This window comes from Chaetodon auriga, chromosome 19 (assembly GCF_051107435.1).
Source record: "Chaetodon auriga isolate fChaAug3 chromosome 19, fChaAug3.hap1, whole genome shotgun sequence".
Classification (NCBI taxonomy): domain Eukaryota; kingdom Metazoa; phylum Chordata; class Actinopteri; order Chaetodontiformes; family Chaetodontidae; genus Chaetodon; species Chaetodon auriga.
In genome coordinates this window covers 16,341,397-16,362,507 of record NC_135092.1, presented here as the reverse complement: position 1 = coordinate 16,362,507, position 21,111 = coordinate 16,341,397, and the positions used below count along the sequence as shown (strand labels likewise).

The window sequence follows — 21,111 nt, the reverse complement described above, 5'->3', positions numbered from 1 at the left end:
CAAACACGAGCCCGCACACACCTCGGCGCACAAAAACACACAGCCCTCACCCTTCCACCTCTCCCTCTCATCGAGTTATCTTTACTCAGGCTTTGTCTCCTCTAATTGGAGCTGATGAGGGACTAATTGGTAGCTTTTTTACAACACCCAGTACTTAAGCAATGGCAAGCCGAGGGAGGCAGCATGAGCGGAGTTAATGAGAGGCTTTGCACAAATAAAAGCTTTAAAATGGGCCTGTTTCACAGAATGGGGAGAAAAGGAAAGTTGAGAATATCTTTTGTGTCCTCCACATCTTTCACTTATGTGCAGGTATCTGAAAAGAAGAGGGAGTGGTGGAGGGCACACAGTGGTTGCCGAAACGTTGAGCACTTGTGCGCATAAAGGGATCTGTTCTGTATTGTTTGGGGCCCATCGTTTAGTGTGTCTGTTAATAATGAGTGAGGGCTGCTCTTCAAATGAATGTGGCAAAGTCCTTAGTGGACAATAAGTGCCCTCTCTTCCCCGGGACCACACTGGACTGTGTTGAAGCAATCTGAAATAAAGGTTTAGTCCTCCTGCATTGTTGAGGGTGAGTATGTGGCCTATGTGCGCAGAACCGAGCCAGCGAATAATACAGCGGCGAAGCCCGTCTGTGCGGCTCTGATGTGGAGCAATCGTTAAATCTTTGGAGATTACTGTTTGACGTTATCGCGAATCAAATGATAAATTGTGTCGCATCACAGTTTGAACTTAAAAATCACGCTCCTCTGCTGGTCCTCTGGAGCCAGTTGGGGATTTGCATCATGGTGGCAAACTGAAGAGCACAGCGGGTTCAACCACAGGACATTTCCTTAGCATGCTGTCATCTCAGCAGACATTTTGTTCGTGTGTTAACGGACTGCTTTGTACTTTCCAGGTATGAATAAACACCGTGAAGCAGCAGGCTTTATTTAACTAAGCCGTGGTGTCACACCAGGAGGTGACAAGCCACTCTCCCTTTCCCCCTAATGTGACATGGGCAATGCAAACATCTTTAGATGGCCACACCCTCCAGGAACAAGTAGCCTCATGCACAACAACTGTTATTTGTTTTATGTGATCAGGCCAGTTCAGGATCTCTGAAATACTGAGACAATGGACTACAACAGACAACAGGCAGAGGTGAGTAGAAAATGTTAAAGATGAGATTTGTTGCGGTCAAAACATTGACAGAAATATAAGAATTAATCAGATCAAACTACATTCAGAACGGTGATCGAATGCAGGCCCAGTATATCAAAGCAGTATTACTTAAATATGAACAGTTCAGGCTCCGGATCAGCTCGCTGTTGCGTCGTACAGCATCGTATAATTCACTGGCCAAATATTTGTGCTGACTCATGCGATAGTCTATTCACACTCTCAGTGACCCATTAACATCCTACAGGTTCCCATTGTCCACCCCTAAATGGACCCATTAGCATTGCTATTGTTATTTAAATCCTACATTTCCTAACAAAGAGTGTGGTTTAACTCTCTAATGAGGACTTCCTCAGACAAAAGGACGGAGGCCTCTATTTTCTCTGCTCTCCAATTCCTCTGCCAACCTGTTAAATTTCACACGTTTTTAAAAAGTTGCACTTATAATTTAATTTACTGCAGCTAGCATTTCTCGTGTGCGTCCTGATGCTGTTTTGCTGGAGGTTTTTACTGGTGTGCTTTAAAACTTTCTTTTCCTAATATTCTCTCATTCTTAACCGCACCAGCTCGCTCATGCGCCACCCTAACTTTCCGAATATATTAGCTACGTTTCAGAGCCGCACAGCCTAAAGCTCCTCCGGTGGAGGTGTTTGCGTAGATTCACTGTGTGCTTAAAACATTACGAGGAACCAGTTTGACAAGAAGCAGCAATTACCCATTCTTGTCATAGACTGGATTTTATTATCCACTTGACATTAACCCTTTCAACACAGAGAGGGAAACATACTTTAACATAGTTTCTCATTGTTCACTGGTGCAGCCTGTTATTCTGGTACAAGAGAGCCTGATCATTCATTCACTGTGACGCACTGTGGATTCACTACATTCTCACTCACAAATTAGCTAAGTCAAAGATCATCTGAGTTCATATGTGTTGCTCGACTATATAAAAAATATCCCTTGCACATGAAATGACCACAGCATGAAACCTTATCAATATGAACCCGTGCAGATCAGTCTTTGCCATTTGCTGATCATTTGCCAGAAAAGTCAAAATCCCCAGATTAGTGTCGCTACAATAGGCCGCTATTCTGTGGGGTTTCTTCGCGAACCCGTAATCACAGGCCCTCACAGTAAGCGATGCTGTGCCTCAAGAGGCAATGGGAAGAAGCCGGTGAGGGTAAATAGAAAGCCAGTGGCACATAATTGTGTCATCTCCTGTTTCCCACTGAGGCTTTCAGACTGGAGTGAAAGCTCCTGCAGCGAACACGGCTGTGTCAGCTAACCTTTCACTGACCTGATGCAAGCTTACGAGCTGATCGAGAACACAGGGAATACAGCGGCCGAAAGGACTAAAACCTTTGTGTGGAGTTTTGACATACCTGATATGTTTGTTGCTTGTTACGCACATTTATTGTAGACCAAGACTCTCCAAAGACTTTGTTGGTGAAATCTGTGAAGAATGTAATAGCATGTGTCAGAGGTCACACACCATAACTTTCTTCACACATTACACTAACTTTGTTCTTATTTGCCCACTGAAATAAGATAAGAAATACAGACATTTAACCGACAAAAACACATTTCAAATATGATAAAAGGAGCCACGTTCACAGTAGATCCAGACCAATTCTGGATTCTTGAGGCCATTACCAATCTGCGGGTGTGTAGGCATATGTATTAGCATTAGCAGTAGCATTAGTTTTGGTATTAGTAATACTGCTTGCATTAGTGTTAGTATTGCCATTAGTATTAGCATACCCTTAATATTACTAACCTATTACTATTAGCACTAAGAGTTGTGTTTGTATTAGCATTAGGTCTTCTTTTATCTTTAGCATAAGTGTTAGCACTGATAATTGTATTAGCATAGTATTAGTATTATGTTAACATTTGTCTTACCTGTATTAGAAGGGTTAGGGGGTTATTACATTTGCCTTTGCCTTAGTATTAGCATAGCAAACTATTTGTGTTAGCATTAGCATTAGCACTACTAATCTATTAGTATGAGCAGTAACAGCCGCATTAGCATTAATATTAGGATTAGTATGAGCATTAGCATTACATCAGTACTACCATTAGTGGGCTATTGGTAGCGGTGTATTAGTATCAGTATTTGTGCTTGTATTAGTAGTATTAGTAGTATTAGTAGTGGGAGGTTGGGTGGGCATCTGGGATAGACAGAAAATACCCGTCACTTTGGCTACATGTTCTAATACACAAATATACTATACCATACTATTAAAATACAAAGTATTAGCTGTATTTTGGAGTAAATTGTGTCTTTTGAAAGCATGTTTTTGATATGTTCTTGTTGTTATTTGATTGAAAATAACTTTATTTATGCATGTGAGTACAATAAAAACTAAAATAATTAAAGTCTTAAAACTAGATTTTGACACATTGGGTCCCTCTACACACCGGCCCCACAGGACTAAGTCATAATGCACAACCTGCTTTTCTTTGAATTGTCATAGTGAAGCATCAATGGCTGCGTTCAAGAGCCCCAGTGAGCCCCATGTCACAGTGAATCAGCACACACAACAGCAGGACCCTGAAACTGAATCAGTTAACAAGCAAAACCACAGAAGACCCTCTATGCCCACCCATCTTGACCATTAGCCAATCAATACAGCGCACTGCCACTTGCCCACCAATCACCACCTGCCCAGCTATCTCAATAAAAAAATCAATCAAGAGGCTTAATACTCTTGGAAACAACTTTTATTTTATTCTGATTGCCTAATTATCAATAACCAGAGAATGGTTCAAGCTTTGTGTCACATTTCTGTCTGACATTGAAAAAAAAAGTATACTTTTTTTTTTCTCCCATGCCTGAGGGCCCATATACCAACAATGTCAGATAAGATTCAAAAGATAAGATTAAGATAAGATAAAATCCACAATATCCAAACATACACAATAGTAAAAACATAAACAAGGTCAGCGGTAAGGTCGCTTTTTGGTGAGCTGCATATATGTAGATATGTACGAAAAGCGGCATTTAGCTACATTATATAATTGTATTTGTATTTTAACGTGACTCGTGTACAGCAGGCCCCTCTTATCAACCTCAGCTGCAACAGAAAAAAGGACCAAAAAAACCGTCCAATCAGAAAACGCCCTGTTGGCCCTACAGGCATCCCGTCATGCTCGTGGACTCAGCGCTACGTCAGCAGTGATACCGAAACATGGCGGTGTCCATAGCACAGCGCCGGGCTGCGAGCGCTCGTGTGTTGATATTAACTTTCCTCACAACGTTAATATTTCACCGCAGTGTTGCCGAAGTGACCGCAAGCGCCTCGACGTCTGAAGAGCCTCCTCACCGCCGGTTCGAGTACAAATACAGCTTCAAAGGACCGCACCTGTCTCAAACCGACGGCAGTATCCCGTTTTGGATCCACACTGGAAGTAAGTTTATGTCCAGCTGTCAGCATCGCGGAGCCGCTGGTCGCTTGTTGTGACTGAACTTGGCGTTAACGCTCGTGTCCGGAGACGAGGACAGCCGAGGTCGCTCGTGTTGTCGGTTCGTAACGGACCGCGTTTCCGTTCAGGATGTCAAGAAGTGACAGCCGTTTGCTTTGCCTATTCAAAACTGCATAAGGGAATGTGTGTATTTAAGCACCCCGGCGTTACGTTAGAGGTGCAGCGATGTTCAGACGTGTCTTAAAAAGAGCACGTTAAAGGCTGCAGTCTGTGCACACTCATGCAGCTGAAGTGTTGAACTTTCCTCTTGCCAAAATCGGGCCTCTGAAGTCTTGCATCACACATTGACATGTCCAGCTGCTGACCTGAGCGCTCAATAAAAGCAGCATGAGATTACACTGAAAATCAGCACTGATCTGGGCCTGCAACTATAGATTATGTTAGCGATTCTTAGCGATTGGTCATTTAGTCCAAGAATTAAAAAAACGTCCATCACAACTTCCAAGAGTCAGAGATGACATCTTGAAGTGTCTTTTGAGGATTTTTTTTCCTTTCCTTTGTTAGAAAGAGGACAATATAGAGGTGACAGGAAACGCCTCTATAATGACAGGAAGCAAGCAGAGACGAGACTGTAGCTGGACTCTGTGGACGTTGTGATTACAGGGTCAGCGTGAACCTGCAGACCACCAGGACGCCCAAGTTGTTTGTTTAGTCTGACCAGCAGTCCAAAACCTAAAGTTCTGCAGTTTACTGTCACGTAAGACAAAGAAAAGCAGCAGTATTGACTTGTTGATTACTCTGATCAGCGCACACCACAGTGAGACTGGATCAGGCCGTTTTAAGAGAACAGAGCAGGACTTTTCTGATTCCTTAACTACTGTTGACGTATAAAACGGCTATAAAATTGCTGGTTTTGTTTCCCAGCACTCCAACACTGAAAGTTTTTCAAGTTACAATGATCTGAAACAGAGACAAGCAGTATGTGTTTAGTAGTAGTGTTTAGTAGCTTTATGTAAGGCTGGGTACACCTGGATTGTACAAATATGTCTGAGGAAAATAATCAGGATTGTCTGAATCAGGCGCTGAGGCAGGTAAAAGATTAGATAACAGGTACACCCTGCCAATGATAACAAGACTACTAGTTGGCATGATCAGCTCCATGTGAAACATATGTTACTGAACTGCGAATTATCTTCATGGAGGACATGGAACATGCTACTAAAACCCTGCTCACTCCCTCCATCTCTCCTCTCCATCCCAGATGCTATTCCCAGTGCAGACCAGGTGCGCATTACGCCCTCCCTCAGGAGTCAGAGGGGCAGCGTGTGGACCAAAAACAGAGTCAGCTTTGAACACTGGGAGGCCGAGGTGACCTTCAGAGTCTCTGGAAGAGGCAGAATGGGAGCGGACGGTTTGGTAAGGAGGGCTGAAAACTGTGGTGTTGCTCATGGAGGCAGTGTGTTAAACTAAAGAGCTTATTTCTGGACCTCTGATCGCAGCTGATATCAAAACAATATCCAGCCCTGATCTGCACAGCCCTGCAGTTTACACCCAAATGATTAGCATCCTCATAACGAAGAACAAACCAAACCACGAACCAAACTTCACTACATGTTGACTGCTGAGACGTAATGGTAATCTGTAGAGACAGTGAGAACTCGCTTCATGAGTCATGAGGCACTGAGCATGTGTTGCCTGTCAGACTTTCCATGTCAGACACGGAGACACATTTGAAGGAAAGGTGCACATCCTGTTTCACGAGGTGCATCAATGCCCACAGGGTTGAATGACAAGCGTTTCCTCACCTGACGACGGTTGTGAACAGCATAAACACTCTGAGCGAACTCCTGCTCAATGTAAAACACTTAAATTTGAATTTGTGTAAGAGCAGAGGAGACGATGTACTGATCACATGACTGGATGCTGCATAAGTAGTTTGAGGTTTTTCAATGTACGTTTTATAATATTGTTTTTCTTTCATTGTATCACAGTGTGACGACTGCAGATCAGTTCATAGCCGCACTCTCACACGATAATACTTAAAATACTTAAGTTAAAGGATGCTAACCTAATATTTGCACCTCATTTTCTCTGTGTCACAGGCTGTGTGGTTCACCGCCACACAAGGCCTCGACGGTCCAGTGTACGGAGCCGCCGACCAGTGGAACGGAGTCGGAGTCTTCTTTGACTCTTTTGACAATGACGGAAAGGTCGGTGTCACATTTCCAAGAATCGTTTCACCTTGAACATTGATGATGTGTATCTCAGAGAGAGTGGCTGAGCAGCGGTTTCGCCTCTGGAGACAACGGCTGATGTTTTGGGGCTTCTTTGGTGAAGCCACTGAATCGAGGCCAGGACTTCCTTTTCTCTGCGCTGGTCATTGTTTTCAGTTCGATTAGGAACTTGACTTTCAAACTCAACAACACCTCCACATTTCGGCTAATGCAGATACCTGCATGCAACCAAAACCCACCCAAACACGATTGATCAATTCCTCGAACCACAAACGGACTACAATTGAAAACCAGACCCTTCCCGACACCAAAGCCTTGTCCCTCGTCTGCAGACCCTACATTCATACCAGCATGTTGATGCTGGCTGGAGAGAATATAATCTTGTTTATTATGTACGTTCATATAAATGCAAAGCAAATCTTTCATGGCTCCGTTTCTATGTGAATATTATTCACTTGCGCTCAGGTACGGGACAGATATTTTGGAATAAGATTACCTAAAAGCAAAGCCACCTCTGCTCTGCAGATGAATAAAAAGGATTAATGCCACTTCCTTGTTTTCTCCTCTCCATTCCAGAAAAATAACCCGGCTATAATTGTTGTGGGAAACAATGGCAACCTTGTTTATGACCACCAGAAGTAAGTAAACACTTGTCTCTCTTTGCTCTGATGTCGTCACCAACTCAAATTTTAACAACTTAAAGAAGATTAGGAAATATGATTATATTTGCTTGGAAAGTAAATAATCCTCTATCTTTCCTAATCTCCCCCGGGCCAGTGAAAGCTTTAAATCACTTTTTCAGTGCCATTCCAGTTAGTCTTAGAGTTCACACTGTTTACTGCGCCACTAAACAAGTGTTTACAAAAACATGCATGTTATTCACTTATTTAATAAGCTCCAATCATGCTCTGTGTCTCCCTGCTCACGTCTATAGCTGACTGATCAGATTCTGTGTGTTGTTTTGATCCAGTGACGGCAGCACACAGGCCCTCGGCACATGTTTACGAGACTTCCGCAACAAACCGTATCCTGTCAGAGCCAAAATAATGTACTACAAGAAGACGCTGACGGTAGGAGAAGCCATAAACACTCACACGTGGAGCGTTAAATACATTCTGCCTCATTAAACGCCGGAACTCTTCGGCCATAGTGTGCCACGGTCAGCGCGGTCGGGGGTGTTTTCTGTCGCTGCATCATTGTTCCGTCTTCCTCCTCAGGTGATGATCAACAACGGCTTCACTCCGGACAAAGAGGACTACGAGTTCTGCACCAAGGTGGACAACATGATCATTCCCAGTGAGGGCTTCTTTGGCATTTCAGCCGCCACGGGTGGTTTAGCAGGTATGTGTTCAGTTCTCTGTGTTAAAAAGCTTTAAAGCGTCCTCTAACTAAAACTCTACGGTCCCTGTGAGTCATCCAGAAATCAGGCTCGTGGTCAAAGCTGAGCCGAACTAAACGTGCCGCCGCCTGGCTGAGAGTGATGTTAGCATCTTTTTTAATATGTTTATTTCTAACTTTCTCATTTCTTTCCTCCGTCAGATGACCACGACGTTTTGTCCTTCTTGCTCTTCAGACTCTCGGAGCCAGGCCAGCAGCCGGTAACTACATTTTCCACGATCCTGTGTGTGTGTGTGTGTGTGTGTGTGTGTGTGTGTGTGTGTGTGTGGGTGTGTGTGTGTGTGTGTGTGTGCGCGCTGCATGCACGTGCACAGCATAGCCTTAAGCACAGCCTCTATTGAGTTCACAGAGGGTTTTTTTTTTTGTCTTTCCCATTGAAGCCCCCACCTGAATTTGAGATTCCTAAAGAAGAGAAGGACAAGTACCAGGAGGAATTTCAGAACTTCCAGCAAGAGCTCGACAAAAAGAAAGAGGAGTTTCAGAAGGAGCACCCGGACGTCCAAGGAGAGCCAAGTTAGTTTCTGAAAGCGGTTATGTAAAACACGTCAGACAAAAAAGAATCATGAACTGTAATGTTTTTATTTTTACTCTATTATCTGAGCAAACCCGGTATAAGTTTATACTAAATACACTCAGAGATGTGCCCAAACATGACATTTGCAGCAGCTCATGAAAGCTTTGGAGCTCTGACTTGTTTTTAATGTGGATGTCTTTATGTCCATCGTCAGTTGAGGATTTGTACGAGAGCGTGAATGACCGGGAGATCCGCCAGGTGTTTGAAGGCCAGAACCGGATCCACCTGGAGATCAAGCAGCTGCACCGGCAGCTCGCTATGATCCTGGACGAGCAGCGGCGCTACGTTTCCGTCATCACCGATGAGGTCGCCAAGAAGGGGACGAACGCCGAGTCGGGACAGGTGAGCGCGTTAATCACTTCATGTTCCAGTCAGTTTGTTGATTTAAAGATGTTTTCACATCATCATCAGTGTCAACCTGCTCAAACACCGATTTGCTGAGGTCAGCTGGTTTTATGACAGCTAATAAACCTTCTTTTATGACTGCTTTATCATCAAGCATCAGCGCTGCACTGTTTAACCTTCAGACCATTGTGCTGTCTGTCTCCTCCAGCTGGACACTGCCAGCCAACAACAGTTGGGCTCGCTCGTGGCCTCCCAGCAGGAGGTCCTCAAAAACCTCAACGATTTGAGGTAAGTAACAACAGTGTCGTTGTTGTTGTCTCTCGGTCAGTCTTTAAAAACTAGCTGTTGTTTTCGCAACAAACATAAAGAGAGATTCGTGATACTCCAGAAAAACAAGGGAAATCCTGACACGGTAATCCCTCAAATCATATTTTAATCTCAGGATGTAGTGGCTGCAACATCACAGGTGTCTGCCAGCCTGATAATCCAGCTGCAGTAACAGCTCCCTCCACAGCCAGTCAGCGCACGCACACACGCACACACACACACGCTAAAAGCCTCAGTACTAAATGGGATAATCATCACACTGCCTCGATCTTAGCTCTAAACCATTTTACTCATTTGCAGTGATAATATAAAAAAGCTTAATTACATTTCAGGAGTTGTACAATTCAGCCCTAAAAAACAGCTTTTCCTTAAAAAGTCAATCAGCGGTTTAAAGATCATCCCCATGAATAAGAAGTCTGTCAGGCCTGAGACGTGGAAGGTGTGGTGAGATCCAGCTGAAGTCTTCCTCTTTCATTTTAAAAAACGTCTCCTCACCGCTCTCAGATGACGGCCCGCACAGATTTTAAGATAATACAGCTTAAGAGATTTAATGATGGTGTGCCTTCCACAGCAAACACTCGGATGACGCTCTGATTGTGGTACTTACAGTAAGTCAGCCTGATTAGGTGTAGCGAATGTAATTTTTTGGTGTTTGGAGCTTGTGTTGAACATATTTGTGCTTTTGTATTGCTTTCCTAAGGTGCTTGTGGGATTAGCCATTGTGAGCACGCGATGGATTAAAAAAATGTCTTCTTCTGGAGCCCTTCTTTAGGGATTTAAATGTTGTTTCTCAGTTTCATCGATGATTAAGTTATGAATTAACCAACTAGACTTCTTATTTCTACCAACTTTTTGATGTGTGTTTAGCTGTTAAACATCGAGAAAAGTCTCGCTTACTTCCAATAAACGGTGTTCACCTATATGTCCGTTCTCAGTCACGGCGTATTTGTCCTGCCGCCGCGGTTTGATTGTGTCTTAATTTCAACGCACCATCTGCATTAAGAATTAATCAGAATCACAAGATATTAAAGATTTTATTTTATGTAACATTAATCTCTTGTATCATAAAAGAACCAAGCTGTTTCTATGCCCTAAATCCAACAGGACATTCATCCTCAGATGACTTTGCATACATGATTTTCTTTATTATAACGCTGACCCATAACTCAGAGACCCAGACTCTCTCTCTCAGAAATAGTCGTATAAGTGAGTTCAAATTTAAGATGGCACATTACGCGAGTGGCAGTTTCGAGTCAAGGTGGTGCACAGGAGTAAGCTGATTGACGGTAAATAAGTTCAGACCCTGGCAAAAGGCTGCGGCTGCTCCCTCTAATGTGCTAATGTGCAGCTGATCTGTATTACTTTGTAGATTAAGCGCTCAGTTTATTCTGACCCGTCGTTTACACACACGGTTTATGATAGGACTTCATCTCAGACTCTCCAAATACCCAAGGAGGCCGCTCCGCTCATAAATGGGTCACTTGTAGCAGATGAAGATTAGATGTAGGCTTTAATAAATGCTCACTTACTTTCTCAAGGGAGATCCCGCCCCCTCCCCTCCTCCGTGAAACAAATTAGATTTTGTTTTTATGTCATCCCTGTCCATCCTTTCGGGCCTCGGCCATGTGGCCGAGCAAGAAAAGGCCACATCTTAGCACCGTTTTGTCCTTATCAGATTAGTCGTCTTTAAATACATCTGTCATACGCAGGCAAAACACGGTTTACCTCCAATTGATGTCTTGTCGCTGTCCCCCCCGTCAGGGCCTTCCTACTTACGCTGCTGGAATTCCTTTCATTTGTCAAGTAACTTTTTTTCCTTTCTAATCGTCTTAGATGTGTTTAAGATGATAAGGGAAACTTATTGCTTTCTCCCTGTGAGTCATCAACTTTAAGAAATTGCATTTTGTTTGGAAATATGATCCAGGCTTTGAGCGCCTTCATTCTCTTCTGAGGACGGTCTAAACTGTCTTTTTTCTACTTTTTTTACTGATGAAATTGAAAGAGAAGATGCAGATGTGACATTTTATTACTGCTGAGCGAGGGCTGGTTTTGGATTGTGTATTTCGATGTGTTTTTGAAGGAGAGACGTGTAGAAGTTTCTGCAGTGAGACTGTCATGTTTAGAGGTGTTTGTACAGATTAAACTAATGATAAATAACGTGTTCATTACTGAGCTGAAGAGGTGCTGCAGGGACTTTCCTTTGGACTGAGCCAGGCTAGCTACCCCCTCTGATTCCAGTCATTATGCTAAGCTAAGCTAACCGGCTGCTGGCTGTGGCTTGTAGAAAGTGACTTGTTGCATGAAAGTTTAATATTGTGGCAAATTAAAGACTAAGTCCAATGTCAGGTTAGAACCACTGCTCTAAATGAACTAAAACAAGACAAAAATACAGACGGAGTCCAGACTCCAGATAACGCTCCTCTTGTGCTCCGTTTCTTAACCTCCCGTACTTGTAATCTGTTGTAAGAACGTGTTTTTATAAGGGATTAATTTGGCAATCATGACCTCTTTTATCAGATGGTAATTTTCTGTTTTTCAAACTTTGAGAATATGTAGCCTCCAGTGAATAGAGATTAAAAGATTAATTTTGGACAATTTGCCGGACTGTAAATAAACGATAGCACGCAGCATATTTACTGCACATCGTGTTTCCCAACATGAATTCACTCAACACATGTATCCGATTGTGAAAAGGAAGTGTTTTGAGTGTAATGCTGGGGTATTTATTTAGTATTAAATGCTGTTGCACTGAAGATTGTGTATTTCAGTCCTCTGGGGAAGCGTTTTTTCCAGCCTGTAAAGCGTCACTGAGTGTTTATTCTCTTCGTGGCCGCAGAAACTCCTTCTACGACTCCCTGAAACAGATCGGCTCGGCCCAGCACCAGGGCAACGCCGTCGGTATGGGATCATACGAGACCATTCAGCACTTCAACGACATCAAGGAGCACCTGCACACGGTCAAACGGGACGTGGAGCACCTGGTGCAGCGTAACGTTCAGGTACAGATCGGAGGCTGGGATCTCACGTAGAGCGGTTTCTGAACCAGATTCAGCTGACTGAACTGTCTTCTGTCTGTTTTCACGCACAGAATCCTGCAGAGAAGGTCATGAAGTGCCCCGAGGTGCCTCCCATGCCTTCCTGCTTATCCACCGTTCATTTTGTAATCTTCATCGTCATCCAGTCAGTCCTGTTCTTCTGCTACGTCATGTACAAGTAAGACGCCGTCGTTTTCACGCAGCCGTTCGTTTGTGTGTCGTGTGTTTAAACGACTCTAATGCTCTGAATGTCTTTCTTTTCCTCCTGCAGGAGTCATCAAGAAGCAGCAGCGAAGAAGTTCTTTTGATGAAATTCATTTCCGAAGTGAAAGTGTGTAAATGAGGGAATGTCCGTTTTGATAATTTGTCTTTGTTTGATTATTTTCAGATTGTAAGTTATTGTGCTTGAAAAAATTTGGTTTTGTTGGAAGTTTGTTTTAATTCAGATGCAGATTTTTGATTTGATCAGGAAATCGTTGCGTGCGAGTGCTAGCGTGAGACTTTTCAACATGATGTAACATGTTCTTTACAGTATTTTCGGTTGGTCAGATTCTTCGATTTTGTTTTCAGAAGTTGAAATTTGCCACTGTCCCATTCCACGAAGCTGAACTGACAACGACAAAAAAAAAAAAACCCTGTGTTTTGAAATGTGCAATTTTGTATGAGAAAACGCTGAACTGTTGGTGATGAGAACTCAGAGCAGATGTCTGCCTCAGTTTATCTGTTTTGATTCAGTCAAACGTCAGAATCTGACAAATCCTCCACCTGAACAATTTACATAAACAGACCACACAAATGATTCTGCTGTTTTTTGTCATGTTAGATGTTCTGCTCTTCTCTCTTCTACAGTTTACTCCAGTGAGCATATGAGCATAAATTATTATGAGTGAGCTCATATTAATTTACTCCACATTTTAAGTGTTTATTTCTGTGTTTTGTCATCTCATAACTGCTGTATAAACAGCTGGCATAATGCTGTGTAACGCAGCTGTACAATTACACATGAACAAATCCTTACAGGTGTCTTATAGCTGTAAACAGGTGCATTAAGAAACGCTTAAATTATCCTTATATATGCTTAAAATGACACGGTGTAGTTTTAACGTATTATAAACCTCTTTAAACAAGACTAAAAGTCAGCAATGCTAAGAGCTCTGGAGGCTGTACTCGAGCTAAATGCTAACCTGCTAATGCTTAGCAGATAAAATGTTTAGTATTTTAACCATTTAAGGTGATCTTAAAGTTAGCATGCTAACTTTAGCTAATTAGCAGAAAACACAAAGTGCAGCTGAGATCGCCGAATTTATTTGATGATAATCATATATTTACAAAAATCAAGGTGAGATCAAAAATTAAATATATTGTCTTTGCACTGTTTTAAGTTGAGTATTGTCAGAAAGGATTAACAAATTATCACTCTGCTTTATTTCCCATTTATAAATCCTTATTAACTTTTTAGAATGGGGGCTATAATTAAAAAAAAAAAAAGCATTTACATGTAACATAACTAAAGATATCCTAAAACATACTTGGCTGTAGATGAGCATGAGAGCAACGTGGGGGTAATCTACAAGTCCTCCACCAAAGCTTGCAGATAGTGATCTAGTGATGGGGTGAAATGAAACGAGAGCCGCCCCCTCCCCGTCTCTCATCCTCCTGTCAATCATCGCCCCTTGAGACAATAGCACGGCATGAACGAGGGCTCCACTGGGGGATAAACAAGACTCTAATCCCGCTCCTCTCTCTCTCTGCTCTGCTCGGTCTCAGCAGTATAAGCTGCACACGGGCCGGCCCGTACTTAACTAATATGATTAAGCGCCAGTGGGCGGACGCAGCATATGTGAGGTCCCAAACTGAGGACACCCGTCTCCAAAACCATTTCTATGATGAGTTCTACCTTGTTCTTCCAAAGAATGCATCACAGTGTCAAAATCAATAAAGAGGAACATCTACAAAGGTCTGCATGATTTAAAAATAGAGAGAAAACAGGCCATCTGCCTCTTAGCATAGTGGACCAGGGAGGATTAAATCCAGATTATGGCCGAGGCAAAATGTTGTGTGTGCGCGTGTGTGATTGTGTGTGTGTATGTGTCTGTTGCTTGTCGTCAGTGTGTCCTTGGCTCCATAGTCAAGCAGCAGGTTAGCTAGAGAGCTACCACTGGATTTGACAGCTATAGGAAGGCGAAGCGGGCATAACGGGAGCAGCATCCTTCTCAACCTCCAAAAAAAATCTTCTCATCCTCGCAGATTAAACAGCCACACAACTCAAGATGGCTTTCTTGATCAAGAGCATGATTGGGAACCCCCTGTCAGGAATGGGTCTTGGTGGCGGAGGTGACAAAGAAGAGGAGGCCACCCCCTCAGATCCAGCCAAAGCAGCAGGGATGACACGGGAGGAGTATGAAGAGTACCAAAAACAGTTGGTGGAGGAGAAGTAAGTAGCAGCACAGACAGCTCCCCGCTTTGATTTGATGCCACTGGCCCATCGAAAAACAGTATGGCTGCAGAATGTGCAAACTGACCTTGACAAGCCTTTTTCTCCTGCACTGCAACCCTTCACTGTTTACTCTTCCCCTCTTTTGCATTACACTTAACTGTATTTTTAAGCCTAACTTAATGTAAACACTCATGTACTCCTGATTTTCATGATCCTACAATGAGCGAGCTGTGTTCTGGAGAGATGCATCTGTTGCTGAAGGTCACAGCAGAGGCTCCACCATTATTGATCAGTTTTTCCTGATTTTTCAACATAATAACTCACTGAGGCTGAAGGTCCTGCTGGCCCTGGATCAATAATCTCTCATAATCTGTCATCTGTTTCTGCATTAGGAGCATTTATGTGCAACATTTTTAGAGACTTTCTGGCTCTGAAAACAGCTGAGTGGTTTTATGCAGGTCGAAAATGTGGATTTAAGGACAGTAAATGGAACATTTAAGATGAAACACTAAGAATAAAATGGTTGAGGAGGAAGCGTGGCGGTGCAGTCCTGCTTTATTATTTCTATTCTATTTGGATGAGTTTGAGGTAGTTGTTGTCATCGAAGGACAGTTTTCTACAATACAGACAACTGTTTTTCTAAAGCATTTTTATTTTCTCTGGATTATCTATTGAATTGTTTTTGATGGACCTTTAATCTCTACAGTAATATAAGAAGCACGTAGCTTGGTTTTGTCCACCGATGCATTCATGTCAGTTTGTCCTGTATTAAGTGTCTGTTCCTGCATTTTCATAATCAAAGCTAAACACAGCAACAGTGCGATTAATCCATCTTAAATTCCATTTTGAACAAACTGCGTGAATTTTAAACATTTTCTTCGAGAAATTGAAATCTGGAATTTGAGATTTTTGTGATTCAGAGTAGATTTTGCAGCATCAAGCAGATCCAGTCAGCCTGTGTTACATAACGAGATTAATCCAGCCTCTCCACTCCGCATTTGGGAAATGACTGTTTCAAAAACATGACATAAAATGACGACATTCTCCACAGTAGTAGATTTCTAGTAACATATTCAGAACTACAGCGACAAATCCTGATGCACACAAACGCTGGGTGGGAATTAAAAAGACAGAACATTTTACAAATCACAGATGTAGCTGCATAATCTGTCCAGTTTGCTGATGGTTTGTCAGACGCCTCGCTGTGTTGTTGTTTCACTACAGTTGCAGCGTCTTGGCTTGATTGCAAATCTGCTTGACTCAGTCTGGCCTAATAATCCCATCTTTAATTGGCTGAGGGAAAGTACGTGAGTCTCGCCTCGAAAATGCAGGAAAGCACAGGGTCTCACAAAGTGGAACTGGAAATTGACTTGTTACAGACAGCAAGAATAAAAAGGAGAAGAAGAAATAGACAACAAAAAGGATTCAAAATAAATAAAAGCAACTATATATACGCACATTATATACAAAGAGAGTACATGTGTCAGATATGGATAATAAAATAAAATATTTTTGTACTATTGCACAGTAGAAAATATGTACCACAGTAAAAAATATATAATATGGCATAAGACATGTGCACAGATGCAACGGATAAACTGAAAAGTTGAATACCTGACAAAAAGATAATGTGGATTTTTTATTTTCTGATGGTTTAAGATGTTACTAATACTAAAATCTGACTTACTGTGGAACTCAGAAAGAATGAAAAGGACATGAACCAACACTGGAGCCACTTAAAGTAACATCATTACATTACCAAAGCAGGTCTATGTAATATTTCTGCAAATATGACCCTATTAAAACCAAAATATCACATAAATATTAAACTACACTTAAAATATGACTCATCTAACTCATGCATAAAACTTGTAGTTTTAAAATAGATTTTTATGGAAGGTTAACAGCAGTCCATCCTAATATACTTATTGTAACAAAACCTTAACTTCTAAATAATCCTAACTGACACCTCATTGGTTAAACTGACTCTTGTTGAGCGACGTGATTTCCTGCTTAACTGATGTTCAGGTGAACTGGAGGATGCTGTGTTGAGCTAAACTGCCTCTCTGTTGTTTATCAGATTGGGCTGATGTGTCGTAAGTATTGGACGGTGATGGATTAAGATGCAGTGAAAGCATGGGGGGGGGGGTTGACAAACAAGAGCTCAAACACAAACACGAGGTCATAAAATTGCAAATTGGTATTTTCTTGAGAGACTAAAAGATATAGTACTTTTTTCAACACAGATTACTGTGCCAATAATGTTTCATTATTTCTCTTTCAGGATGGAGAGAGATGCAGATTTCTTACACAAGAAGGCAGAGAGGGCAACACTCAGGGTGTGCCTGAGAGAAAAATACAGGCTGCCAAAGGTAAACCGTTTTGATCCCAACAGTTTAAATACTAATAAACACAAAGGCATCATGGTTGAGTCGAATTATTATTGGAGTCACTTTAATCCCCTATTTAGCACATGTAAGCATTATATAAATATTTGTTGAACATTTGTAGGTGTTAATGAATGTACAGTATTAGGAACTATTATAACTTGTCCTCTGAAGGCTTATTTTACATTATTATAACTGTGTTTTACTATATTGTCATTCATATTATGCAGTTTATGCACCAGCCTCCATGTACTGATGCAGACAATTGTTGCTAATTGTTGTTAAATGTCTATATACCTACCTATAAATGCTAAGCGGGGGGTGTTAAAGCATTTTTGTCATCAGATCACATACTCTGAACTGGTAATCATGATAGGCAGTCCCTCTTAAATGGCTTCAAAGTGTCCTGACTGTGCAGGTAGAGCAACAAATGGCTGCTTCACGGTTCAGGTTATCTTTATCTCACAGCAGCACTTGGCAGCTGCAGCACGGACGACAGGAGGTGGAAGCCATGCCAGTAGATTAGCGAGAAAGACGTTCAACCAACGTCCCGGAGACGTTAGCCTGCAGCATGTGTCCCATATTGCACCTTGAGTCTTACAAAGCCAAATGCCACTGAGCAGGTGTCCCAGGCTCATTAGGGAGCACCGGGCAGTGAGAACAGGCTCTGAGAGAGAACAGCGTCTACTTTAGTGGATGTAAACCGAGCAACTGCGTAATTTTAAAGGACTGTTAAAGAAAAATAAGCTGTAATGGAGGGAGCACAAAAGGTATGTTGGGATTTCATTTAAGCCATTTGAACGTAAACACCGGGACAGTCATCTAATCCTATGAATGCATCTAGAGGTGGAAACTTGCGATGAACTTTGTGCTTTATGACAAAAGAGCAAAATCAATTTCTAATACAGCTTTTCTAATACTATGATTTTTATTCACCTGAATGCAGCGATGACCTTGGCAGCTGGAGGCGTCTCTAAAAGTCTCACGCAACAGACACGCTGTTGTTCAGCTTTCTGCTTGAAACAATGGCAATATTTCCTTTCACTGTTATTCTTTTAAACTGAACCTAGACATATACAGTACGACGAGGACAATGGCAAGAGGCTATGCATATAAATCTCATTATTTTCCACAGACGATGTTTACATTGCATGCCCGCTTGAAAAGGACACGACAATGAAATGATGTGTCTTTATTAGCACTGAAATGTGCATTTTAAATGGATTTCCAGCAACAATAAAGCCCCTAAAGGCATCCTGTTCTGTTCTTTTCTTTTAATTGGTAGGAGGTTTACAACACTCGTACATCCTATCATGTGTGAGTTAGAAAAAAAATATATTTTTTCTAATGGTATCAGTATGAGTAAAACAGGTTGCTGCTGTCAGTCTAATGGAATTAGAGTCTCGTGCGAGGTTATAGAAGATATCTTTAGACTATCGTTGGGATTCAAAGAGGAAAGGCTAAAGCAGGGCCGAGATAATCCCGCAGATTGACGTTTAAAGTACTCACAGTAGTACCTATTGCACGACTATTCCAGATATTCGGTGATTAGATTGACTTTGCTGGCAAAGCTTTGAATTGAGCATTCATAAATATGTGAGGAGGGACGGACAGCGAAGTCAAACTTGAGCCTACTTTACAGAAATGAAAATGTAGAAAACTCAGACAGCAGAATATCCTCGAGTGCGGCTACTTGAATGTGGATTAAGACAAATCCTCGACTTCATCTATTTGTTTGTTTCCTAGTTGAGATGATTGTTTGCTCAGACTTTGATTTCAAACCCAGACAAAAGCTTTTAACGTGTCACATTAGAAATAAAGTCAAATCGAAGGAGGATAATGTAATTAATCACAAAGCAGTCAAAAAATTAGGTTGGTGTATAGTTCAGTTTAGTGAGATGTCCTCTGATAAACCAGTCGATAACATGCGATGTTTGCCAGATCTGCCTGCAGCAGGGGGATGATGAAGTGTATGTTGTGGAAAATCAGGCAGGGAGACAGTATGTTAATCCTGTAAAAAGCCTTTAAGTCAGCCGTGAGGTTGTTTACTTCTGCAGATGATAATTCAAAGCCAAAAATTTACCGTGTTTGCTTCAATCAGGGGGAAACTTTTACACACTATATAACCCTAGAGTGACACTATGGAGAATTTTTTTTTTTTCTGAGACAGTCTTGATCTAACCACCTTATGCAACCCTCTAAAAAGGAACTTAAATGATTTTTCATCCAAATTAAGGCCTGTTTTGTACTTTACATTCGATAACTAAACATAAACTCCTCTGCCGCCACATGTTTCTGCATCCTTACCGTGTTTTCTGCCCCGATGTTGTCGTCTGCAGAGCGAGCAGGACGAGAACATGATCGAGATGGCCGGGGACGACGTGGACGTTCCCGAGGAGCTGCTCAAGATGGTGGACGAGGACGCCACGGAGGAGGAGGGCAAGGACTCCATCATGGGCCAGTTTCAAAACTTGCAGAACATGGACATGGACCAGCTGAAGGAGAAGGCCTCGGCCACCGTCACCGAGCTGAAGAGCAAAGCAGAGGAGAAGTGCTCCGTCATGTGAAAGGCCAGAGGGGTCGTCTGCGTTTGAGGAAGAGGAGGAGGAAGAGGAAGGAGACCCCGACACTCTCTGGGAATCTGCAGAGTCAGCAGTGTTAATAAGTCTGTAGCATTATGTACACTGTAACCTGCCTGCAGAGTATTCACTTTGATTATAAGCACTAAAAAGACAAAGTTTAATTATCACTGCAACAATTTATCATTGCAATAAACTAAAAATACTTTCATTTAAGACCAGGGTGCCCCATCTCTGACCCGCCTGACCATTTTCTTTAAATTAATTATGTAGAAAAGTGATTTTCCCAGCCAAGCATTGCTTTTGACAATCAAAGGCCACAATATATTTCAAAACGATGATTCTTTGTGATATAATGTCCACTTTATTCTCTGTTTGTTGTGAAATGAGATGGCTAAGTCTCTAAAAGTGTGATTCTCAGTCAAATAAATAACAATACACCAGGACTAAACGTATTTAAGTTAAAAATTCAATCCTGTCCGAGTGTTTCAACTTTCCTTTTGGTTTGCTGGTTATTCTAGATTTTTTTTTTCTATGTGTTGTTTGAATTAATTCTGAGATTTAGATTCTTCTTTCTTTCGCTGTTACGACATAAGTCTCGACATGTTGATTTACTTTGAATTTGTCCACGTACACATTTTAATCACAATAAAACGGTTGAGCCTGAAATATTTGCAGAGCCATTTGCAGATTTGCACAAATCATAAGTGTAAAATACTGAATGATTTATTCCATACAAATAAAACAAATGTACATAAACAATGACGACATATATGGAGGTACTTCAAACTGAGAAAACAAATGTATTGTTCAAATAAAGATGTATATTGAATACATGAAATATGTCTGCGTGTTTGTGAAGATGGGTGCAAGAAAACAGATTATTCATTATTAAAACCGTCACATGCAAAATTCATGTCTTTACTAAGCTCCATGTGTAAGTCCATTATCATTAATTTAAACGATCAAGGATCCTGATTTCCTTGTTTGCTTGTAAAATATATTAAATTTCCCAGTTCAAATCCTCAGTGGCTTTTAAAATGGTCCAATATTCTGTTGTACAACCACTGAACATTTAAGATTAACTACAATTAATCCCATCTACCTGAATCAGGGCTAAGACAGTGAATAAAGAAAAAGGTCTTAATTTAATTGGGCATTATCCAAACACTTGTTAGGGATGATTAGGCCGAACAGGGGGGGAGGAAGGA

General features: G+C 41.7%; 2 protein-coding genes across 2 annotated transcripts; both read left to right on the top strand.

Moving 5' to 3' along the window:
- Nucleotides 1-4,332: 4,332 nt before the first annotated feature.
- lman1 (lectin, mannose-binding, 1) lies at nucleotides 4,333-13,296 on the top strand. Its single transcript, XM_076758957.1, has 13 exons — nucleotides 4,333-4,569; nucleotides 5,846-6,000; nucleotides 6,687-6,794; nucleotides 7,395-7,456; nucleotides 7,789-7,888; nucleotides 8,036-8,159; nucleotides 8,358-8,416; nucleotides 8,597-8,729; nucleotides 8,945-9,132; nucleotides 9,344-9,423; nucleotides 12,299-12,461; nucleotides 12,551-12,675; nucleotides 12,769-13,296. Exons 1-13 carry the CDS (start codon nucleotides 4,350-4,352, stop codon nucleotides 12,803-12,805), a joined length of 1,554 nt encoding a protein of 517 aa, XP_076615072.1. The 5' UTR covers nucleotides 4,333-4,349; the 3' UTR covers nucleotides 12,806-13,296.
- A 1,285-nt stretch (nucleotides 13,297-14,581) lies between these two features.
- On the top strand, nucleotides 14,582-20,829 carry cplx4a (complexin 4a). Its single transcript, XM_076758773.1, has 3 exons — nucleotides 14,582-14,931; nucleotides 17,219-17,306; nucleotides 19,661-20,829. The coding sequence occupies exons 1-3, from the start codon at nucleotides 14,768-14,770 to the stop codon at nucleotides 19,886-19,888; spliced, it is 480 nt and encodes a 159-aa protein (XP_076614888.1). The 5' UTR covers nucleotides 14,582-14,767; the 3' UTR covers nucleotides 19,889-20,829.
- The last annotated feature ends 282 nt before the right edge of the window (nucleotides 20,830-21,111 follow it).

What these genes read in the sequence shown, in the direction of transcription:
- lman1 (XM_076758957.1), top strand. Translation starts at nt 4,350, where the DNA reads ATGGCGGTGTCCATAGCACAGCGCCGGGCTGCGAGCGCTCGTGTGTTG. An exon ending in CTTTTGACAATGACGGAAAG is followed by an intron (nt 6,795 to 7,394) that starts GTCGGTGTCACA and finishes TCTCCATTCCAG; the next exon opens with AAAAATAACCCGGCTATAAT. An exon ending in ACTACAAGAAGACGCTGACG is followed by an intron (nt 7,889 to 8,035) that starts GTAGGAGAAGCC and finishes CTTCCTCCTCAG; the next exon opens with GTGATGATCAACAACGGCTT.
- cplx4a (XM_076758773.1), top strand. Translation starts at nt 14,768, where the DNA reads ATGGCTTTCTTGATCAAGAGCATGATTGGGAACCCCCTGTCAGGAATG. An exon ending in AAACAGTTGGTGGAGGAGAA is followed by an intron (nt 14,932 to 17,218) that starts GTAAGTAGCAGC and finishes TTTCTCTTTCAG; the next exon opens with GATGGAGAGAGATGCAGATT. An exon ending in AAAAATACAGGCTGCCAAAG is followed by an intron (nt 17,307 to 19,660) that starts GTAAACCGTTTT and finishes TGTCGTCTGCAG; the next exon opens with AGCGAGCAGGACGAGAACAT.